General features: G+C 33.2%; 3 protein-coding genes across 4 annotated transcripts; 2 read left to right on the top strand and 1 right to left on the bottom strand.

Moving 5' to 3' along the window:
- The first annotated feature begins 1,823 nt into the window (after positions 1-1,823).
- Positions 1,824-2,237, top strand: LOC111216014 (glycine-rich cell wall structural protein 1.0-like). Its single transcript, XM_022720288.2, has one exon. It carries the CDS (start codon positions 1,863-1,865, stop codon positions 2,139-2,141), a length of 279 nt encoding a protein of 92 aa, XP_022576009.2. The 5' UTR covers positions 1,824-1,862; the 3' UTR covers positions 2,142-2,237.
- Positions 2,238-4,028: 1,791 nt separating this feature from the next.
- On the bottom strand, positions 4,029-5,050 carry LOC106451413 (photosystem II reaction center W protein, chloroplastic). Its single transcript, XM_013893344.3, has 2 exons — positions 4,763-5,050; positions 4,029-4,470 (listed from the first exon to the last, which is right to left on the bottom strand). The coding sequence occupies exons 1-2, from the start codon at positions 4,854-4,856 to the stop codon at positions 4,163-4,165; spliced, it is 402 nt and encodes a 133-aa protein (XP_013748798.1). The 5' UTR covers positions 4,857-5,050; the 3' UTR covers positions 4,029-4,162.
- A 6,560-nt stretch (positions 5,051-11,610) lies between these two features.
- Positions 11,611-15,876, top strand: LOC106451411 (E3 ubiquitin protein ligase DRIP2). Of its 2 annotated transcripts, none has more exons than XM_013893343.3 (8): positions 11,611-11,853; positions 11,959-12,082; positions 13,274-13,373; positions 13,787-14,114; positions 14,224-14,627; positions 14,734-14,784; positions 15,058-15,130; positions 15,371-15,876. In XM_013893343.3, exons 2-8 carry the CDS (start codon positions 11,965-11,967, stop codon positions 15,548-15,550), a joined length of 1,254 nt encoding a protein of 417 aa, XP_013748797.2. In that variant the 5' UTR covers positions 11,611-11,853; positions 11,959-11,964; the 3' UTR covers positions 15,551-15,876. The 2 variants fall into 2 exon arrangements, with proteins under 2 accessions (XP_013748797.2, XP_013748796.2); XM_013893342.3 differs by having other exon boundaries at positions 13,787-14,123.
- Positions 15,877-19,421: the final 3,545 nt, after the last annotated feature.

Below are 19,421 nucleotides of genomic sequence, written 5' to 3'. Positions count from 1 at the left end.
CTAAACGTAGATCAATGAATGTATTAGGAATCTAACCTCGAGTTGAGATGAAACCTAGAGTGATATAGGAAACATGGACTAGTCTATTTTTAATTGCTAGTATTTGATTTTAAGTTAAAACAATGTTTATTCAACAAAAAAAAATAAAAGAATGAAAATTAAAGTAAGTTGTTGTTCCTGAAGTGGAATTCAATCAAAATGGACCGAAAAACACCAAATGGAAGAAACCAATAGGCTTTAAATAGGTCCGTGAGAGCATAATTAATAATAGGGGTTTTTAAGGTGAGGTTTTTAGCGGAATATAAGAAACTGTTTCTTAACTTTATTAATCATGCTCAAACGGAGTAAGAGCACTTCCATCAAAGAATTCTAACGTGGTATCTTAAATAAAAAATAAAAAGAAAATAGAAAAAAAGTAGTGTTATGAATTCTCTGCACAAAAATTCTTAGAATATATATTGTCCATTTGTCAAATTGTAATTGGTTTGCCTTTTCAAAAATAAATAAAAATTAAGTATTTAATAGCATATACTAAAATAAGACTATTTTATGTGAGATATAAATTCAGTTTAAGAACCTAACTGATTAACCTAATATTTGACATACAACAGATAAGTAGCTTGATTGGTTCAAATACAATTCGTGATTGAACACAAACGCTTCTTTTTTTTCTAAACACCTCAAACGGTTCTTTATAGGTTACAAAATATGTGCTTGAAGTTCATATCACTAACCAACAAAGAAGAGAGAATCATCCAATTTTGAAATTAAAACGACAAAATTTAAGCAGTGGGATTGGAAAAGACCCAATTCTATTCTTTGACTAGTCACATAAAAGGGATCAAACTAGTTTGAGTTGTATATTGGGATTTTTTGGATTACGTCTTCTCTGGATGGACTTTGTTAAAAATAACTCAAAACTCCTCAGTCCTCACTATTGATGTTGCGTTGCTACTAATTAACTTGCACATGTTCTTTTAACGGCAAAATATACGTATCATCAGGAGAAACGTGGCAGGTCATAAGAGAAAGACATCAACTTAGTCACAGGCATAATGAAGTGTGGTTCAAATATGCAACACCGAAGCACTCATTCATTTTATGTACTGCAATGAAAGAAAGACTTTCTACGGGTGATCGGATGAGATTTTGGAATGGGACTGTCAGTGTATCTTGTGTCCTATGCAATGAGCCTTTGGAAACGCTTGAACACCTCTTTTTTGAATGTGTTTATTTCGCTAAGATTTGGGAGGCTTTGATGAAGGGAATTTTAAGAGAGAGATACACGGTAAGTTGGGAAGAGATATTGAGAATCATGAGGGACTCTACGTGAAGTAAAGTGCATATCTTCACAAACACAAGACATCGTGCATTTTCTAGATTTTCATGACTAATTGCATAACAATAATATGCTTAAATTTCACAAACACAGGCAAAAAACATGAACAATGACATAACAAAAAATAAAAGACGTTCTAATTCCGAGGGAATCGAACACGGATGCACATATGTTTCAAGTATAGTGTATAATAAGATTAGTGATTTAACCGCTATGCTACAATGGATCATTGGTAGGTATCAAAACATGGTCGAGCTTTATATTGCTAGTTTGCTACCATAAATGTTTAAATGGCAAAAATCATGGGTTTCTTCCCTTACGAGTTGATACTACTTACTTTTACGAGGCGATTGGCTTTGGATCAATTAACTATGCAACGACTATAATTAATTGTAAAGACTGGTTGGACCATCCATTTGAAAAATTTCCTATTATAAATACTTCCAAGTCCCATCTACACTTTCCACTATCATTCACACACAAACTTTAAAAATTTCATAGACATCTACCTAAGAATTAAAGAATGGGAGGAAAAGGCGGTAGCGGTGGTGGTGGGAAAGGTGGTGGCGGTGGTGGTGGTGGTGGAGGGAAAGGTGGTGGTGGTGGCGGCGGCGGTAGTGGAGGAGGTAGGAGCGGTGGTGGTGGCGGTGGGGGAGGAGGGAAAAGTGGTGGCGGTAGTGGCGGAGGCTACATGGTGGCTCCGGGGAGCAATGGTTCTTCTTACATTTCAAGAGATAACTTTGAGAGTGATCCTAAAGGTTACTTTGATAATCTGCATGGCAGTGGACAGGGTAGCAAGTGACTTTGGTCTCTTTATTTCACTATTTATGCATTGAAGATGGTTATTATTACCGAATAAATTATCTAATGATCAAATAAAATAAGAGCTTCTAATTCATTTTCTCCATTCCTCCTCTGTCCCATAATTATATGATTCGTAGCTTTCTTGAATATCAGTAATAGTGGTACTAATTAAATTAAAAATACTGACATACGTAGAATCAATCAACAGTTCAACACATATTGCCTGTGTTATGCAGTAAGTGATAAGTCCAACAAATAGTCTTTTACAACCAGGCAATCAAATACATTTTGCCGGTGTTATGCAGTAAGTCCAACAAATAGTCTCTTACAAATAAGTATACATTGATCGCACATAACTTTTTCCTTTTGGAAAAGAGGTAGTAATAACTTTTTCCTTATCGCACAAAGTTTACAATTACATTTTATGTTATGTAATAAGTCCAACAAATAGTCTCTTACAAATAGTTTTTAAATTTTGCCGTTTTCCATCCCCGTTTATGTTCCCTGGAACATAGATCACAATTGATAAAACGGTAAAGACGAGGATTCATTTTTTATAACTCCAATAAATTTTCCACATCTATACTATTATACTAGGTTAAGATCCGCGCCTTGCGCGGGATGAACATTATATATATAAACTATTTTATATATTATATGTTTCTAACATATTATGAAATAATATATATATATATATTGAATAATTAAAAAATCAGTAACTATAACTTATATAATTAAATTGGTGCGAACATATAAATAAATTTTATTAATCCAAAAAATATTTTTTATATTTGATATGGTATATAATTAAATTTAAATGATAGTAACATATATATAGTATATTTTAATATTAATATTTATTAAATAATATATTTTGCTCATATTTTTTTATCATTTTTATCTGTTATAGCAAAAAAATTAAATTACTGATAACAAAATTTTCACTCTGAGATTAATATATATATATATACATATATTCCTATATCTTTTATTGTAATATTTATTAAATGAGACTTTCAACTTATATGATTTTTTAATTATTTGTATCATGTCATAACAAAAATTTAAACCATGGATCATAAAATTTGAATGTGAAACTTTTAACAGTTTTAGTAATTTATACTCGTTTAAAAAAATTCAAAGTATAACATATAAAGAAAAAAATTAATTTTTATTATATGGTTACTATGGTTGTTTAATTTATTTTAATAGTTTAAAATTAATTAAATATAATATAAGACACACTTATTTTTATCAAATCTTTATTATTCAAAATAATTAATTGTCATATATATACTTTAGCCACATTAGGCAATTCCATAATTTTATTTAAGGAAGTAATGCATCACATTAATAATATATTTATGGTTAATTTAATAAAAATCTTATTTTATATTTAGATGGACCAACCTATTTCTCTAAGGATTCTAAGAATCATTCTAGTGATGACATGTGGCTACAAAAAATGTTGTAATGCTTCTCAAATAATATATAGGGGATTTATTTCCACCAAAACAAAAGGTTGAAGATTTCTATAGTTCCAGACATGGATTATATTACGATCAAGAATTCGGGATCACCAAGTGGTCTTAATCAAATACCAAGGCAGGTACATGTTTAAGAGAGGACGGAGTCCTTTGGCTAGAGCAAAAGCTTACAAAACAAACGATGAAATTGGACTAATGTGGGATAAAGCTCCAGAAGATTCTTGTGTTCGTCATCTTGTTTTATCTTTTTTCAATAATATCTAAGAGTTTTTCTAATATTTATTTAGAGAATTTAAACTACTATAATGTTTTTATTTTCTTGCAGATTTTATTATAATAAACAAAATTAAGTTTCTTAAATGTATTAGGTGTTTTGATTCTACAGATTGTGAAACATGTACACATGAAAAATAGTTTTTTTGGTGTTTGCTTAAATTACAAGTAACCAGAATAACACTGTTTGGTTCATGTCCTCACACGAAAATGGAAAAGGAGAGAGATGACACTGATGAAGAACATATATAGTTCATGTTTAGAGTGAAAGACCAGATTCTTCATCCTCGTCGAGAGATGAAGTGTAGGTAAAGTAGAAAGTCCAGATCAAACCAAACACTCCCAAAAGAATCCATCCCAAGAGGTTGTTGCTAAGTCCAAAGGGCAAGCCGGTTCCCTCAGTTGACATCCTGTCGTCCACCAAAGCCATAGCCGGGCTGCTCATCACAGCTGTCAAAGCTGCTGTAGCCGCCGCAGAAACTCCAGCTCCCACGGCTGAGACGTTTCCTTGCTTGGTCTCCATCGAGCACTTCACTCCTCCCTTCCTCTTACTCATTGGAGGCAAACCTGAGCAACAATAATAAAAACAAGTTCACAACTCTAAACCAGTGACTTCCAAAATGGTTCTTGCAAGCTCCGGTCTATATATTTTTAAATCACACATTCATTCACAACAAGAACTTTTAGTCAAAATGGTTTTCTTGAAATCATGTTGACTCTCCACCAAACTACTAAAGATCAACCACACAAGGAATATATAAAGCAAACCAAGAGATCTTCGCTTTGCATGTGACCAGATTGAGTTTCTAGTATAAGGTGAGATCTAAGATAGAAGAAGAGACAAGGGAACGAACTTTACCAAGAACAGGAGCAGAGACGGCGACGGTGGGCTTGAGAAGGAGAGCAGGACGAGCGACCGAGAGGGTGGAAGCGGAGGCGGTGAAGCTAGCCATTTCTCTCTATCTCTCTTTTTTGCTTACAACAACTACACAACCTTTAATTGTTTTGCTTGTGTTGGCTTTTTGAATCGAGCATAACAACTAAATCAGTGGTGGAGAAAAATCTCTCAGAACCAATACAAACCATCTAGCTTGGATATGGTTCTATCCATTCTCCACCAATGGTCTCCCCCCACGTGTCATATTTAATCTCATTCCCTCTTCTCTACTGATGTGGATTATATATAAGTTTACATAAAATAGTTGCTCAAAAAAAAAGTTTACATAAAATTGCATCCAACACTGTTGTTGCTGTTAACTAAATTTGAAATTAAGCTCTGAAAAATTGTGGTGTATAAAAAATGAAGCTAAGAGAAACTTGCCTAAAAATACATCAACTAAATTTCGTTAAATTTTCTAATGCCTTTTTTTTGCTACCCAATTTAGTACCTAAACTAAATATTTTTCTTATTTTAATACATTTACTTTTTAATTTGCGCTCATTTTAATAGTCAAACTATGCTAATTTTAATCAAAAATATTATTACGTTTTAAGCAAAACTTAAAAAAAAATCTATAATTAAAAAAAACTGAAAGTTTTCAAATTTTATTTTAAATTTTAATAAAAAACGTAACTAACTTTTGGATAATATTTAAAATTTTATAAAATTTTAATTCTGAACAAACTTAATTTGAAATTAAAACAAAACTAATATTATAAAATATTAAGATTGTCCAAAATTTAGTTACTTTTATTTTAAAAAAATTAAATAAATCTCAAGGTTTTACAATTTGTTTTTGAATAATAGAGATTTTCTAAATTTAGTTTGAAACTTATTATTAAAATGAGCATAATTTGGGTATTAAAATGTACACAATTTTTAAATTAAATGGATTAAAATGAGCAAATTAATTAGTTTGGGTATTAAACTGGATAGCAAAAATGTTTGGAAATTAAAAAGTTTAATAAAATTTAGTTGGAGTATTTTTATGAAATTTTCCCTGAAGCGAATTATATAACATTGACAAAGAAGAAAATAACTCAACTGAACCGAATGACAATTATTGAAAAAATGAATTCAATGGAATTTTATGGAATTGTAACTATAATTATTTTAATAGATTCGACTGAATTCTTTTGGAAAATAAGATGGAATATAATAGATTTGGTTGTAATATATTCATTTTATACCGAATTTTAATGGAGTTCATTGTAATTATAAATCAATAATAAAAAAATAATACTCCCTCTGTTCGTGAAAGTAGGATTTTCTAGATTTATTTTTTGTTCCAAAATGATAAATTTTCTAAAAATTTAAGATACTTTTAGTAGTTAATGTTGAAAAGTTGTATACTTTTAAGAAACATTAATTGAAAATTTTTGAATTGGTTGAATACTATTGGTTGATATTTATTGGAAAATGTATAGTAAAATAAATAATAAATTTAATTGTAAAAACTTAATTGTTTTCTTAATATGCGTGAATACTCTAGAAAATCTTTCTTTCGGGAACAGAGAGAGAGTATAATATTGTTGCAAATAAATAAATTGAAACCAGCCTCTTTCCATGTTTTCACCGTCTTTTGAAAAAAAAATTCATTTTTCAAAATCATCTCTTGCATTGTTGGCTTTCATATTTTCTGCATTGTCATCGGGATCTTCAACAGAGAATTTATCTGATCGATAATGTTTACCAATCAAATTATGTAAGGCTACGCATGCCAATGATAATTCTGCATGTATCTTAAATGAAATTGAAAGAACTTATTTAAATATAAAAATCGTGATTTAAAGATTTCAAATATTCTTTCAGTGACGTGTTTTAAGAGTCATGACAACGATTAACAATTCATACGAAGATTTAAAGATCACAACCTTGGCTAGTAAGTTCTTAGAGATGATACTTACTATCTCGATAAAAGCCAGAAAATTGTGTCTGTTAATAAATCCACAATCAAATAGCTTATCATTTACCATATTAATTTTTCTCGTTATTGCATCTTATAATAATTTCAAATGGTGAGCTAAACTCTCCCATCCACTTGAGAACATGAATTCAACATCAAAACTACAAGTAGCCAACCACTTTAAGATATTAATCTTTTCAACTGCGGTAGTTAGCCAATATTTTGATATCCGGAAGAAAAAGTGTATTATGGTAGAAGCCCTTTATCAAAAAAAAAAAGGGGGGGGTGTATTATGGTATTTCATGCTTCTTTCCAAATCCAGATATCCTAGATTTTCTTATTTTCGAAACAGATCCGAAATGGATCCCGGATAATAATTTTCAGCTCTACTTCGTATCCAACCCATACTAGTAAGATCGACCCTAAGATTTCGGAGGCACGTGACTATATCTATGTAAACAAAAATTATAAATTTTGGGGTCTAAAATTATTTTTGGGGCCCTATTTATATGTACGCCGACCTTGCATACTAGTTTTTTATGACAGTTTTTTTTCCTAACAGTATGTACTTATTTGTTTTTGGTCCACATCCTAAAAAAACTGCAGTATCCATAAAGCTGACCTTGTATAAGAATCTAAACCAACTTGGCCTGATGGCAATGCCAGAAGATATGCAAAAAAAAAACACGATAAATTGCACGTAAACAACTTATATACAGGCCCGACACTTGGCATGTGCCCAAGATGAATTTGCACAGGGCCCGTATATTTTTGCAAAATTTTAGTTAAGATTTAAAGTCCGTTTTAAAAAAAATTTAGGGTCATGTTTTTACAGATTATTAATATTACTCATATAAAAATTAAAATTGTACAGGGCCCAGTAAAACATTGAGCCGGACGTGCTTATATATAGATTATATAGATGATATATCTAACGGTACAAATCCATTTTAATAGATAAGTTTAGGGTCTCAATTGTATGCTGAGTCTTAGTGACTCTAAATTGTAAGCTTTAACTTGTAACAATGTGTTGAATTATTGAATATCGTGTGCTATTATGATTCTACCATGAAATCATTGAATTTTTTTATAAATCCCTCTATATATTAAAAAAGAAGTCACTTTAGTGATTTCTGGTGACGTGTCGCTCATAGGTGAAGTTTTAATTTAATTGTTATAATTTGATTGGTCGATTGTTCTTAATTTTTATTTATTTAATTTAGATCTAAAAATTTAAGGTAAGTCTAAAATCATTTAACACCACTTGCCATATAATCTAAAGAATATTACAAATAACAATTTATGGAAACTAATTCTCGAAATTATAGAAAGATTAATAATGTTTTATATATCACTTTCAATATTTATAAACTATAAAAATATAATGAACGAAATTTTATATAAGATAATTATAATAGTTTTATACTATACTTGATGAATTGTATTCGAATATAATTATATAATAAATATTTTAAATATAACAAAATCCAAACATGTTTATTAATATTATTTTTAAATTATTTATTGTTGTTTAAAGAATAAATTTATCAGAATTTTAAAATAACTTATGAATAGTTTAAATGGAAGTTAATTACCTTATTTATTTTGCAAAGTAACTTATGAATAATTTTTTTTTCTTGCGCAAGTTGCAAAGTAACTTATGAATAGTTTAAATGTAAGTTACCTTATTTATTTTAAACATTTCTTGCCAAAGTTATTATCACATTTATTAAAATTTTAAATGCCAATTTACCTTAATGTTTCTAAATTCTTAATTCGTTTGTAATGACTTACCTTATTACAATATAAAATTCCCGGTGAAATAGTTAATAGGGGGATAACTTTCTTTAATCTATTTTAATATTTATTGTGAAGAATAAATATAGCAACGTCATTTATTTTTGAAAGGTCGACAATATAAAATTGTCTTATTGAGAATAAGCATTTCTTGCGCAAGTTAGTATCACATTAATTCGACTTTTAAATCTTTCTTAATTGTTAATTCATTTTTAATGACTTACCTTGTTTTAAATATGCATTACTTGCGCAAGTTCTTATATATATTAAATGCAAACCAGCTTATGACAATGTAGAGTTAATATCTTTTTTTAATCTATTTCAATATTTATTGCAGAAAATAAATATTCAAATGTCATTTATTATGAAAAGTCGACTATATATAAAGATACTCTCAAGGTCTTACATATAATACAATACAGTATTGTGAAGATATCAAATTTTTAAAAACAGTATGGCAATAGTTCAAGCTTCCAAAAACCGAGTGTCTTTTATCAGGCAATTAAAATCATGTAAAAATACATGACGTATTGAGGTTAGGATTCTTCACTTATGGAGAAATTACAACAAAGATTCCGGAAACACCATCGAAATGGTTTTCGTTGATAAAGAAGTAAGTAGATTACTACATTTTTTACAACTCATAATCGTCTTTAGTCTTTTGTTCTCAATCAAACTCATATAACTTTATCTCATCTTCGTGTAGGGGACAAGAATTCATGCTTCAGTTGGTGAACAGCTCATCAAACAATTTGAAGGGAAACTAACAGAGGGCGATGCTAAGGTTGTTCAGTTATTCAAATTGTACGATGCTATTGGTGATTATCGAACAACCGCGAATCCGTACAAAATTAGCTTCTTTCAAACAAATTTTGTTGGAACAGCTGATGAATTTCCGAGTGAAGTTCCGGAGAAGTATTTTGCGGATGCGCGGTATGTCAATTTAATATTTCGATTATTTTGCGGATGCGCGGTATACCTTCACAGCTTACGAATCAAGTATTTCGACTATTTCGATGACGGTATGTCAATTTAATATTATTTTCTTTTCAATAAAATTTAGAAACTTATAGATCTATCAAATAATGTTAACCCGTCCAATTGCTTTTAAGAATTTTTTTGCAGGTTTCTAATGGATTTTGTTTTTTTTATCGAGAATTGTACTTCATAATTTATATTATTTATGGATAATATTTTCAATTTTATTATAATTTTTTTAATATGTCTACATAAATGTTTTGATATTATTTATGTAAAAATAAAATTATTCACCTAAAGTAAAGAATTACAACACATATACAATGCAATTCTAATTAATGATAATATAAAATCTGTTACTTCTAAAACTATGCACTATTTATTCCATATTTTGAAAGAGAAGTCACTTTAGTGATTTCTGGTGACGTGTCGCTCATAGGTGAAGTTTCAAGAAATTATTATAATTTGATTAGTCGATTGTTCTTAATTTTTATTTATTTAATTTAGATCTACAAATTTAAGGTAAGTCTAAAATCATTTAACATCACATGCCACATAATCTAAAGAATATTACAAATAACAATTTATGGAAACTAATTCTCAAAATTATAGAAAGATTAATAATGTTTTATTTATTACTTTCAATATTTATAAACTATAAAATATAATGAACAAAATTTTATATAAGATAATTATAATAGTTTTATACTCTACTTGATGAATTGTATTCGAATATAGTTATATAATAACTATTTTAAATATAACAAAATCCAAACATGTTTATTAATATTATTTTTAAATTATTTATCGTTGTTTAAAGAATAAATTTATCAGAATTTTTAATAATTTATAAAATGTTATAAATTATTTGTAAAAATATAAATCTACTACATATTGATTGAGAAGTCATATAAGTGATTTTTTTTATTACGTGTCGATCATAAATGAACTCTTCAAATTGTTATAATTTGATTGGCCGATGATTTGAGGATTTTATTTATTATAATTATATCTAAAAGGAAATGATAATTCAATTACCATTTTCCAAATAATCTACATAATTTTAGAAATAATTATTTATGGTAACTAATTGTTGAAACTATGAAAGAGTAATAATGTGATCAAATTTTTTATATATTTATAAATTACATAAAATAAGAAACAAAAATGTTTATTTGAATTGGTATAATTATTTTATATACGTATAAAAAGCCTTATATTTTTATATAAAGTATCATAATAACTATTAATGTCTAATAAATTCCATGTATGCTTTATAAATCATTTATTAAATTATAAATAAATTTATAAAATTATTTATATTGGCTTATCATATGTTTTAAATTATAAGAAGAAGTTCTATATGTTCTTTGAGAAGGTGAGCTATATCATCATTTTTTTTCTTCAGCTCTTTTCTATTGCACATGTCGTTTTCTGATTTGACATGTGTAAGTTGCAAAGTAACTTATGAATAGTTTATATGTAAGTTACCTTATTTATTTTAAACATTTCTTGCCTAAGTTATTATCACATTTATTGAAATTTTAAATGCCAATTTACCTTAATGTTTCTAAATTCTTAATTTGTTTGTAATGACTTACCTTATTACACTATAAAATCCCTCTTGAAATTTTTTTCTTAAACACACAAATTATTTTTGAGACGTTGCAATTATACATATACACAATAACTGCCTCTTGATACTGAAGTTACTTTGTTCCTCTCGTCCATGTCAAATATTGAGTACCAGCTTTTTTCATGACTGATGCTTTCTCGCAAAGACGGTGGTATTAAGATGTAAAATCCGTTATTTCTAAAACTATACATTATTTATTCTATATTTTGAATTTTGTTATGTCCGCATAGGGTGCGGGTCGGTCACCTAGTAGGAACATTAATTGAAGTAAGTTAACAGAATCTAATCCATCAACTCATTTGGTTCCATCCTCTAAAATCTTATCTTAATTTTGTTAGACATTTGAGTCACGTTTGCTCTCAGAATAGAAGTTTTTACCTTTTTTAGTTTAAACTGTAAGTAAACAAAAGTGAAAACCGCAGAGAGTTCATTACTGCTGGGCTTTGAAAACCCTGATTCCGAAAAGCCCATTTACAAAAAAAAAGGAAAAAAAAGGAGGAAACGTGTATTCTTCACTGTTTGACGACGGGATAGTTTCTATTCTCCACAGAGGAGAGGAGAGGAGAGGAGAGGAGAGAGAGGCAGGCATTAACCTTTCTTCGATTTCAGATCGTCTCCCTCAAATTAAGTGCAGAGAGATCCCATCGGATTTGGATTCGAACGTCTCTATCGCCGACGTGAACGTAAATTTGGGTGAGCTTCTTTCTCTGTGGGTCGTCGCTGTTTTTTTAAGTCTACATGCAGTTTTTTGGGGATAATAGTACGTAACGATTAACCGAGTAATCTTCGTCTCGATAGGGAGCAATGGAGGGAGAAATGGTGGCTAAGGTGAAGAGGGAGACGGTGGTGGCATGCATGACTTGTTCTCTCTGCGACAACCTCCTCCGTGACGCCACCACTATCTCCGAGTGCCTTCACACCTGTTAGTTCTTTTCGATTTACGTTTTAAATTTGGTTTTTGAGTTGCTTCCTCGTGTACGTACTTGATTGATTGATTGATAATCTTGGTTTTGGCCTTCAAGTTGCGGTGTGTTTTCTTGGTCAACGATAATGGTGTTGGCTAATCATGTTGTTGTTACTTAGGGGTGTCACATGCTTTGTTATGATCCAGCATGTAAGTTTTGTGTTGGGAAGTTTCAAGTTACAAGGACCAGTACTAGTAGCCTCTCTTTACTTCTTCAAGATTCTATTTCAATCTAAGTCAATTTAGATATCTTGAAGATCTAACTGGCCTTTAGCTTCATTTAATACATTACACAGTCATCTTTCGAATGGATTTCTCTGTATATTATTCAAGTTTTTTTTTTTTAATTTGACAACACCAATGTACAATGCCAAAGTTATACAGCGGGGAACATTTCCTTGTTTACTGCGATTGCAAAACTAGTCAAATTATTATACGTAGTCTGACATTCTGTAGTTGTGGAGCTTAAGTAAACCACATATTGTCATGCTCTTTTCCATCTGATTCAAGAGAAGTATATGTTAGCAACTGCGATTCCATATGCCAAAACTCAGATATTTCCCTTGAAGTTTCTGTCTGTTTTTAGCATCCTTTGAATTGGAATGTTTACCGTGCCTTGCACTATCTGCTTACAGCACTGTCACAATTAAGTGTTCTCATTTTGATTTTCTCTTTGGTTTCTGGGGACACAAACAAGCAGTATCACCATTAATTAATTGTGTTTTGATATTATTCTATCTCGTTTCCTTAGGCTGTTAACTATCTAAGTGCATGATTTATACCAAACTGGACAAAGTCTATCAACCACTAGTCTACAAGTTCCTGTCAATACAACTGTTAGTACATGATACAGTTGAAGCCATAAAAAATAATCGGCATTGCTATATAGGAGTCAGAAAAATCTATTCTTGCACCTAATAAGTTTCAAACTTGGCAGCCAGCCATCTTGCTTAAACCTCTAAACATAATGCTACTCATTTTTAGTTGAACTTTAGATCCGAGAAATTTTTTTTTTGTTAATGGATCCCGAGAAATTGTTTGTTTGATATTTGAAGTAATTTGATCACATATGATACAAATCATTTATTTTCTTATTTGATAGTTATTATCTATATAAATGAGATAAGTCATTATATCACTTTTATGCAGTTTGTAGAAAATGCATCTATGAGAAAATCACAGAGGATGAGATAGAGAGTTGTCCAGTATGTGATATTGACCTCGGGGGTGCCCCACTGGAGAAACTAAGGTTGTTTCTTCTTCTCCTCTATTGCTATTACACAATTTACCCATGAGGCTTGGTTCAGCAGTGATCCCTTCTTTCTATATTTGGCTTCTACTATTGATGAAACAAATAATTTTAACATAATGCTAAAAAGTTATACACGACTATGCTGGAATGCGTCATATATGGAAGGTTTCTCAATAAGTTTTGTGGCATAATGTGGAATCAATCAAAGAAAAATGATTTTATTCAGAAGCACATATATACTGATTAGCTTTTGCTGACATCAACTATTTTTAGTGAGAACCAGAATCAATTCTCGCTAGTACTATCTCTCCCTTAGAAGACTAGTACTAATACTTATATAACTGTATAAGCTTTTGTTGGTGGTGAACTCATACATTTGCTAAGGAACCAATCTTATTCATATCTTTTAGGCCCGACCACATTTTGCAAGACTTGAAGGCTAAAATATTTACTCCAAAACGAAAAAGAGAGAGGGCGCCTGAAGTTGTGTCCTCGATCACATTACCTGCAAGGAGGAAAGAGAGGTCTATCTCGTCTTTGGTGGTAGACACACCAAGGGTTTCAGCACAAACTGGTACAACAGGAAAGAGAACAAAATCTCTCATGAGGAAAGATGTGCGTGGTAGTGGTTCATTCACTAAGAGAACTGTGAAGAAGGAAGAAGAAATTGGAGATGATCACACAGAGAGCGGAAGCTCGCCTGAAACGCTTAAAGATTTTACTCAGAGTAAAAGGCAGGTAAAGAAGGTGATTTGATTACTCTCTTTAGCTTTGTGTCTTTTAATTTATGTTCTGATTATGATCTGTAGGGAGTTACCAATGCATTTATATATGTTTTTCTTTGCAGTCTTCATATGCAGAGCCTAGCCAGTCTCTCTCTAATCGAAGAAACAAGGATGGTGCTGAACCTTGGGATTCCAAATTAAACCTTTGGAAACCTTTAAATTTTCTTGTGGATGTGGCAAACGGAACAAAGTCTGAGCATGGAAATGCATCTCACGCTGATGTTCAGGGGAATAAAACCAAAACAAAGGATTATAAAAGAAAATGTAAACTTGAGGAAGAGATCAGAAATAATGGTGATCCAACAACATCAGAAACTGCCACGGTTAAAAGAACGCGTAGGACTCGACGTAAAAGGTCGTCCACTTTTGGTGATTCAAGAATCCCACCACTACCGGATTCAGAAAGCCTGAAACAGGAGAGGAGAAAGGGTCCTGTTTGGTTCTCACTTGTAGCTTCAAATAATCAGTGAGATTCTTGCTCTGTTACTGAGTTTTCTTAAACCGCTGTTCATGATTTTCTTTGTCTTTTCATTTCTATGCGTTGTTATCTTGACAAGACTTACTGATTTCAGGGAAGGAGAAACATCCTTGCCTCAGATTCCAGCAAACTACTTGAGAATAAGGTAAGTTTTCTTTTGAAGGCTCTATCTTCTTGGCATTGAGTTTATATTTGGCAAAATATTACTTACTGCATTTATCGTTTCAAATTTGATTTCGCAGTTGTTTTACGCAGAGAGTTTTTATGTCATTTTTATTAATGTGGTATACATTTCTCAGTAGAGCCCTCTATATTTTTGGGCTACATTGTCGCACACCTAGTTCTTGATAGGGACTGTCTAATTTTCTGTTTGGAAGAAACTGTGCAAGAGTTGATCTGCTGTCTCATTATATGACAGGGATGGGAATATTCCAGTTTCGTTTATCCAAAAGTACCTTATGAGGAAGCTTGATCTCAAGAGTGAAACTGAGGTAAGCAACCTTCTTTGTGCAGTTGCAACTTTAGCTTAAGATGACCGTACTTCTATAAAAAGAGTCAATGTTTATGACTCACTTGCCACAAGTATAGCGTGATAGGGGAACAATCCTTTTGAGATCATGGCTAATTTGTCTCACCGGTTCCTTACCGTTTTGATTAGCTAAGATCCTTGAACGTTTGAAATAAAACTAACTCACCCTTTTGTACAATTGTTTATATATGTGGTATGACAGGTAGAGATAAGATGTATGGGAGAAGCAGTGATCCCAACGTTGGAGCTTCACAGCTTAGTGGAGCTGTGGTTGGAAACAACATCTAAGCATGAAAGAGTGGCTGCAACTATAGGTTCCTCTGCAAAAGAATTTGTAATGGTGCTAGCTTATGCTCGGAAGGTCCCTGAATGCAACAACTAAAAGAACTGTTTAATGATCGTCTGCAGAAGAAACAAAAATCAATCTTCTACTTCTACATTTAATCTTCCCTAAGACCACCGGGAGTAAGAAGTGAAGTGCAGGGCCAGGAGCAGTGGAATGTATTGTGTAGTTTAGTAATGATATATATATTTTCATATAATCTGAAAATGAATGATCGGTGAGAGAGACACTTTGTTGTCTAAGGAGGATATTTAAGATTTACTTTTTTAAAAGGAGATTGTATGTCTTGTTGGACATTTGAATGTATGATAAGATAGGATATTGTTGTCATTTCTATGTAACATTTGTTCCTTTGTTTGGACTAACGGAGATGTACACGGAATTATTGTGTGACTTGCAAATTTATTTAGTCAACCCAAAAAAAATTAAAAAGTGGAACTTTTATTATTTATGTTACACAAGAACTAGAACTTCAAAACTAGGCATAAGCATTTAAATCTGGATACGAACCAGAACCGGCCAAAACTATTCAACCCGTACTGAACCGAAAATTTGCAAGTACATTTTTGATCTAAATTTATTTTATCCGAAATAATCAGAACCGAAAGAAACCGATTCGAATAGATCCGGACCCGAAAAGAATCGAGCCGAATAAACCCAACCCGATAAGAACCGATTTGTACCTTACTTAAAAACAAGTATATCCAATACTGTGATTTTTTGTGTGCTATTTAATATATATTATTTTATGATTTAGTTGAAATATCTTTTGTTAATAACATTTGTTATTATTTTATAATATTTTTAAGTAATATGAAGCTTTAAAATATAAAATTTAAAGTTTTAAAATATTTTATTTTATTATTAATAGTTTCATTTATATATATATATATATATATATAATATACCGACTAATTTTGATGGAGTTGTGTATTTCATGTCCTTTTCAGATCCTAAATACTTGAATCCGACCCTGGTCCGATATGGATCCGCAAAATTATAGATATTTTATGGGCATTTTAATTATAGATTAGAACAGATCTAGATTCGAAAAGAACCCACCTAAATCCAAACTGAAAATTTTTAAATATCTATTGGGTCTAAGTGTTTAAGATCCAAAAGACTTGGATCCAAAAAGAACAGGTCCGAATCCGATCCGAAGACCCGAACGCCCGTCTGAGATTTTCATAATTTCAACATAGAAAACTCTTAAAATATACCATAAGTCTATTTGATATATTTAGTTTGGGTGAATGTTGGATGTGGCTTCGCATTTCCATCAATACACTCAACCCGTATCAATAAATGCTCGATTCCCTCCTTTTTATGCTCAAATCCAAGACCCACCTTTTTTTTTTTTTGCTAAATTGTAAATATCATAAATGAAAAGAAGATTTTACAAGAAGATCTTATGTTCGAGCCATCTCGGCAAAAAAGGAATAAAAAACAAGATGGATCATATTTAAACGAAGAAGAAACATTTTATCTCAGCCACATGGCCATGAGAGGGTCAAAATGCTTCATATGCCTCCTTGCAGAGATGATGTTCCGTAGCTCTTTATCAATGCTGTAGAACAATGCCTGCGGTGTGATAGAAACTTGATTGTGAACCAAGTTGTTCCTCTGTTTCCAGAGGTGATATACCACTGTGTGGGCTGCTAGCTTTCGAAGAAGAGAAAGCTTGGTAGAAGCTGGAGCTCTGATCCAGGAAAGGAGTTCAGACCAGTTTACAAACATTGCGCTTGACGGTTGGCATCTGAGCAGGACCTCGCTCCATACGGCCTGGCTGTATGCGCAAGAGAGTAACAGGTGGTCTCTAGTTTCATCGCAGTTGGAGCAGAATGGGCAGGAGGGGGAGACCGCTAAACCCCATGCGGCGAGTCTTGAACGGGTGGGCAATCTGTCGTAATTTGCAATCCACATGTTGAAGCTATGCTTGGGGATAGCTCCTTTGAACCATACCACATCGACCCAGTTCTGTGGTTGTTGTCTGGGTCTGAGTATTTCCCAAGTTGAGCTAGACCTGAAAACACGCAGAGCACAATCACCAGCAACCCATTCATATTCATCACAAACATCATTGGTTAGTGGCAATGCAATAGTAGTGAGGTGAGTATGTAATTCGACTTCCTGTTGGGAGCGTGGATGAGGAAGTGTCCAAGCTGGACCTGCTATAGCATCGGCCACTACTGCATTCATTCTAACACGCAATGCCCGAGGCCCCATAGGGCCAATGTGATCAATTAATTGGCCGAAAGGAGTCCACTGATCATGCCAGAAGCTTGCAGAGACCCCATTTCCCAACTTCATTTTACAGAACTGGAGCGCAAGAGGTCGCAGAGCCAGAAGTTTACGCCATGCCCATGAGTCAGATATACTCTCCGTGATGGTCCAGAAGGAGTGGCCGTTCAGGTGCGTGCTCCAGTGCCAGTCCGCCCACAGAGATGGAGCTCTAGAGAGTAGAATCCAGATGAACTTTAGGCACAGCACCTGGTTCCAGGTAGTAAATCTTCTAAGCCCAAGACCACCTTCTTTCTTCGGTAGACAGACCGTTGTCCAGGCTACTTTCGCTATGCTTCGCTTCTCCATATTACCAGACCATAGGAACCGAGAGCAAAGGGTTTCAATATTCTTGATACAGCCTTTAGGTAGAACGAAGGCGGAAATCCAGAAATTAACCAATCCGAAAATAACCGTCTTAAGCAGCTGAAGCCTACCCGCGAAAGATAGAATTTTTGCTGACCAGGACTGAAATCTCTGTGTGATCTTTGTGATCAGCTGAGCGTATTCCGAGATCTTTAGCTTCCGGCTCATTAGAGGGAGGCCAAGATACCTGATCGGGAATTGACCAGTTGGGAAACCATAGCTAGTAATAGCAGCGGTTTCGCTATGGTCTACTCCTGAGGTAAATAGCTCCGTTTTTGTTGTGTTCATGTGGAGACCAGACCAGGAAGCGAAGTCGTCAAGACATTCCGAGATTCCATGAAGGCTGTTGCTTGTTCCGTCAAAGAAGACCATAACGTCATCCGCGAACATGAGGTGAGATATCTTTAGATCTGCCGTTCTTGGGTGATAGCCGATCGCGCCAGATTCATACCGCGAGCAGAGAAGTCGAGAGAGACCTTCCATTGCCAGCACGAAGAGATACGGAGAAAGGGGATCACCCTGACGGATCCCCTTGGTACTCTTGAAGAAACCGCCTGACACTCCGTTAACCGAGACCGAAAAAGAAGCTGTTGATAAGCATTCCTTGATGAGTGCGATGTAGCTGTCCGGTATCGCCAGAGCCTTAAGAGAGGCGAGAATGAAGTCCCAGCGTACACAGTCGAATGCTTTCCGAAGGTCGACTTTCAACATTCCTCTAGGAGAGAGTGTCTGCGTGTTGTAGCCATTGACAAGGTCAGTGGCGAGGAGGACGTTTTCCGCTAATAGACGCCCCGGTAAGAATGCGGACTGTGCCTTGGACACCATGATAGGGAGAATCTCCTTTAGCCGAGAGGCCAGCAGCTTGGAGATGACTTTATAAACCGTATTAAGACAGGATATAGGTCTGAAGTCTGTAGTTAGTGAGGCGTTTGTCTTCTTTGGTATTAAAACCAGATTGGCGGAGTTCCATTGCTTTAAAATCTGTCCTGACGCAAAGAACTCCAAGACGGCTTCAGTCACCTCGGGACCAACAACAGACCATGCAGCCATGAAGAACTCAGCTGAGTACCCGTCGGGGCCAGCCGTTTTGTTTCTAGGCAATGAGAAGAAAGCTTCTTTTATGTCCGCTGCCGAGAAAGCCTTATCGAAACCAGACGCCTGTTCCGGCGTGCATTTAAAATCAAACAGCAGATTCAAGTCGCTTTGGATGAACATTGGCGACGCGACAGGGCTCCCAAGCAGATCCGAAAAATAGTTGACACAA

Source organism: Brassica napus, chromosome A5 (genome assembly GCF_020379485.1).
Source record: "Brassica napus cultivar Da-Ae chromosome A5, Da-Ae, whole genome shotgun sequence".
NCBI lineage: Eukaryota > Viridiplantae > Streptophyta > Magnoliopsida > Brassicales > Brassicaceae > Brassica > Brassica napus.
This window is presented reverse-complemented; position numbering and strand designations above follow the sequence as displayed.

Bases quoted from the DNA above. Each gene is read 5' to 3' on its own strand.
- LOC111216014 (XM_022720288.2), top strand. From the start codon at position 1,863: ATGGGAGGAAAAGGCGGTAGCGGTGGTGGTGGGAAAGGTGGTGGCGGT.
- LOC106451413 (XM_013893344.3), bottom strand. From the start codon at position 4,856: ATGGCTAGCTTCACCGCCTCCGCTTCCACCCTCTCGGTCGCTCGTCCT. The intron at 4,471-4,762 runs GTAAAGTTCGTT...ATTGTTGCTCAG, and splicing joins CGTCTCTGCTCCTGTTCTTG to GTTTGCCTCCAATGAGTAAG.
- LOC106451411 (XM_013893342.3), top strand. From the start codon at position 11,965: ATGGAGGGAGAAATGGTGGCTAAGGTGAAGAGGGAGACGGTGGTGGCA. The intron at 14,628-14,733 runs GTGAGATTCTTG...TACTGATTTCAG, and splicing joins CTTGTAGCTTCAAATAATCA to GGAAGGAGAAACATCCTTGC. The intron at 15,131-15,370 runs GTAAGCAACCTT...GTGGTATGACAG, and splicing joins ATCTCAAGAGTGAAACTGAG to GTAGAGATAAGATGTATGGG.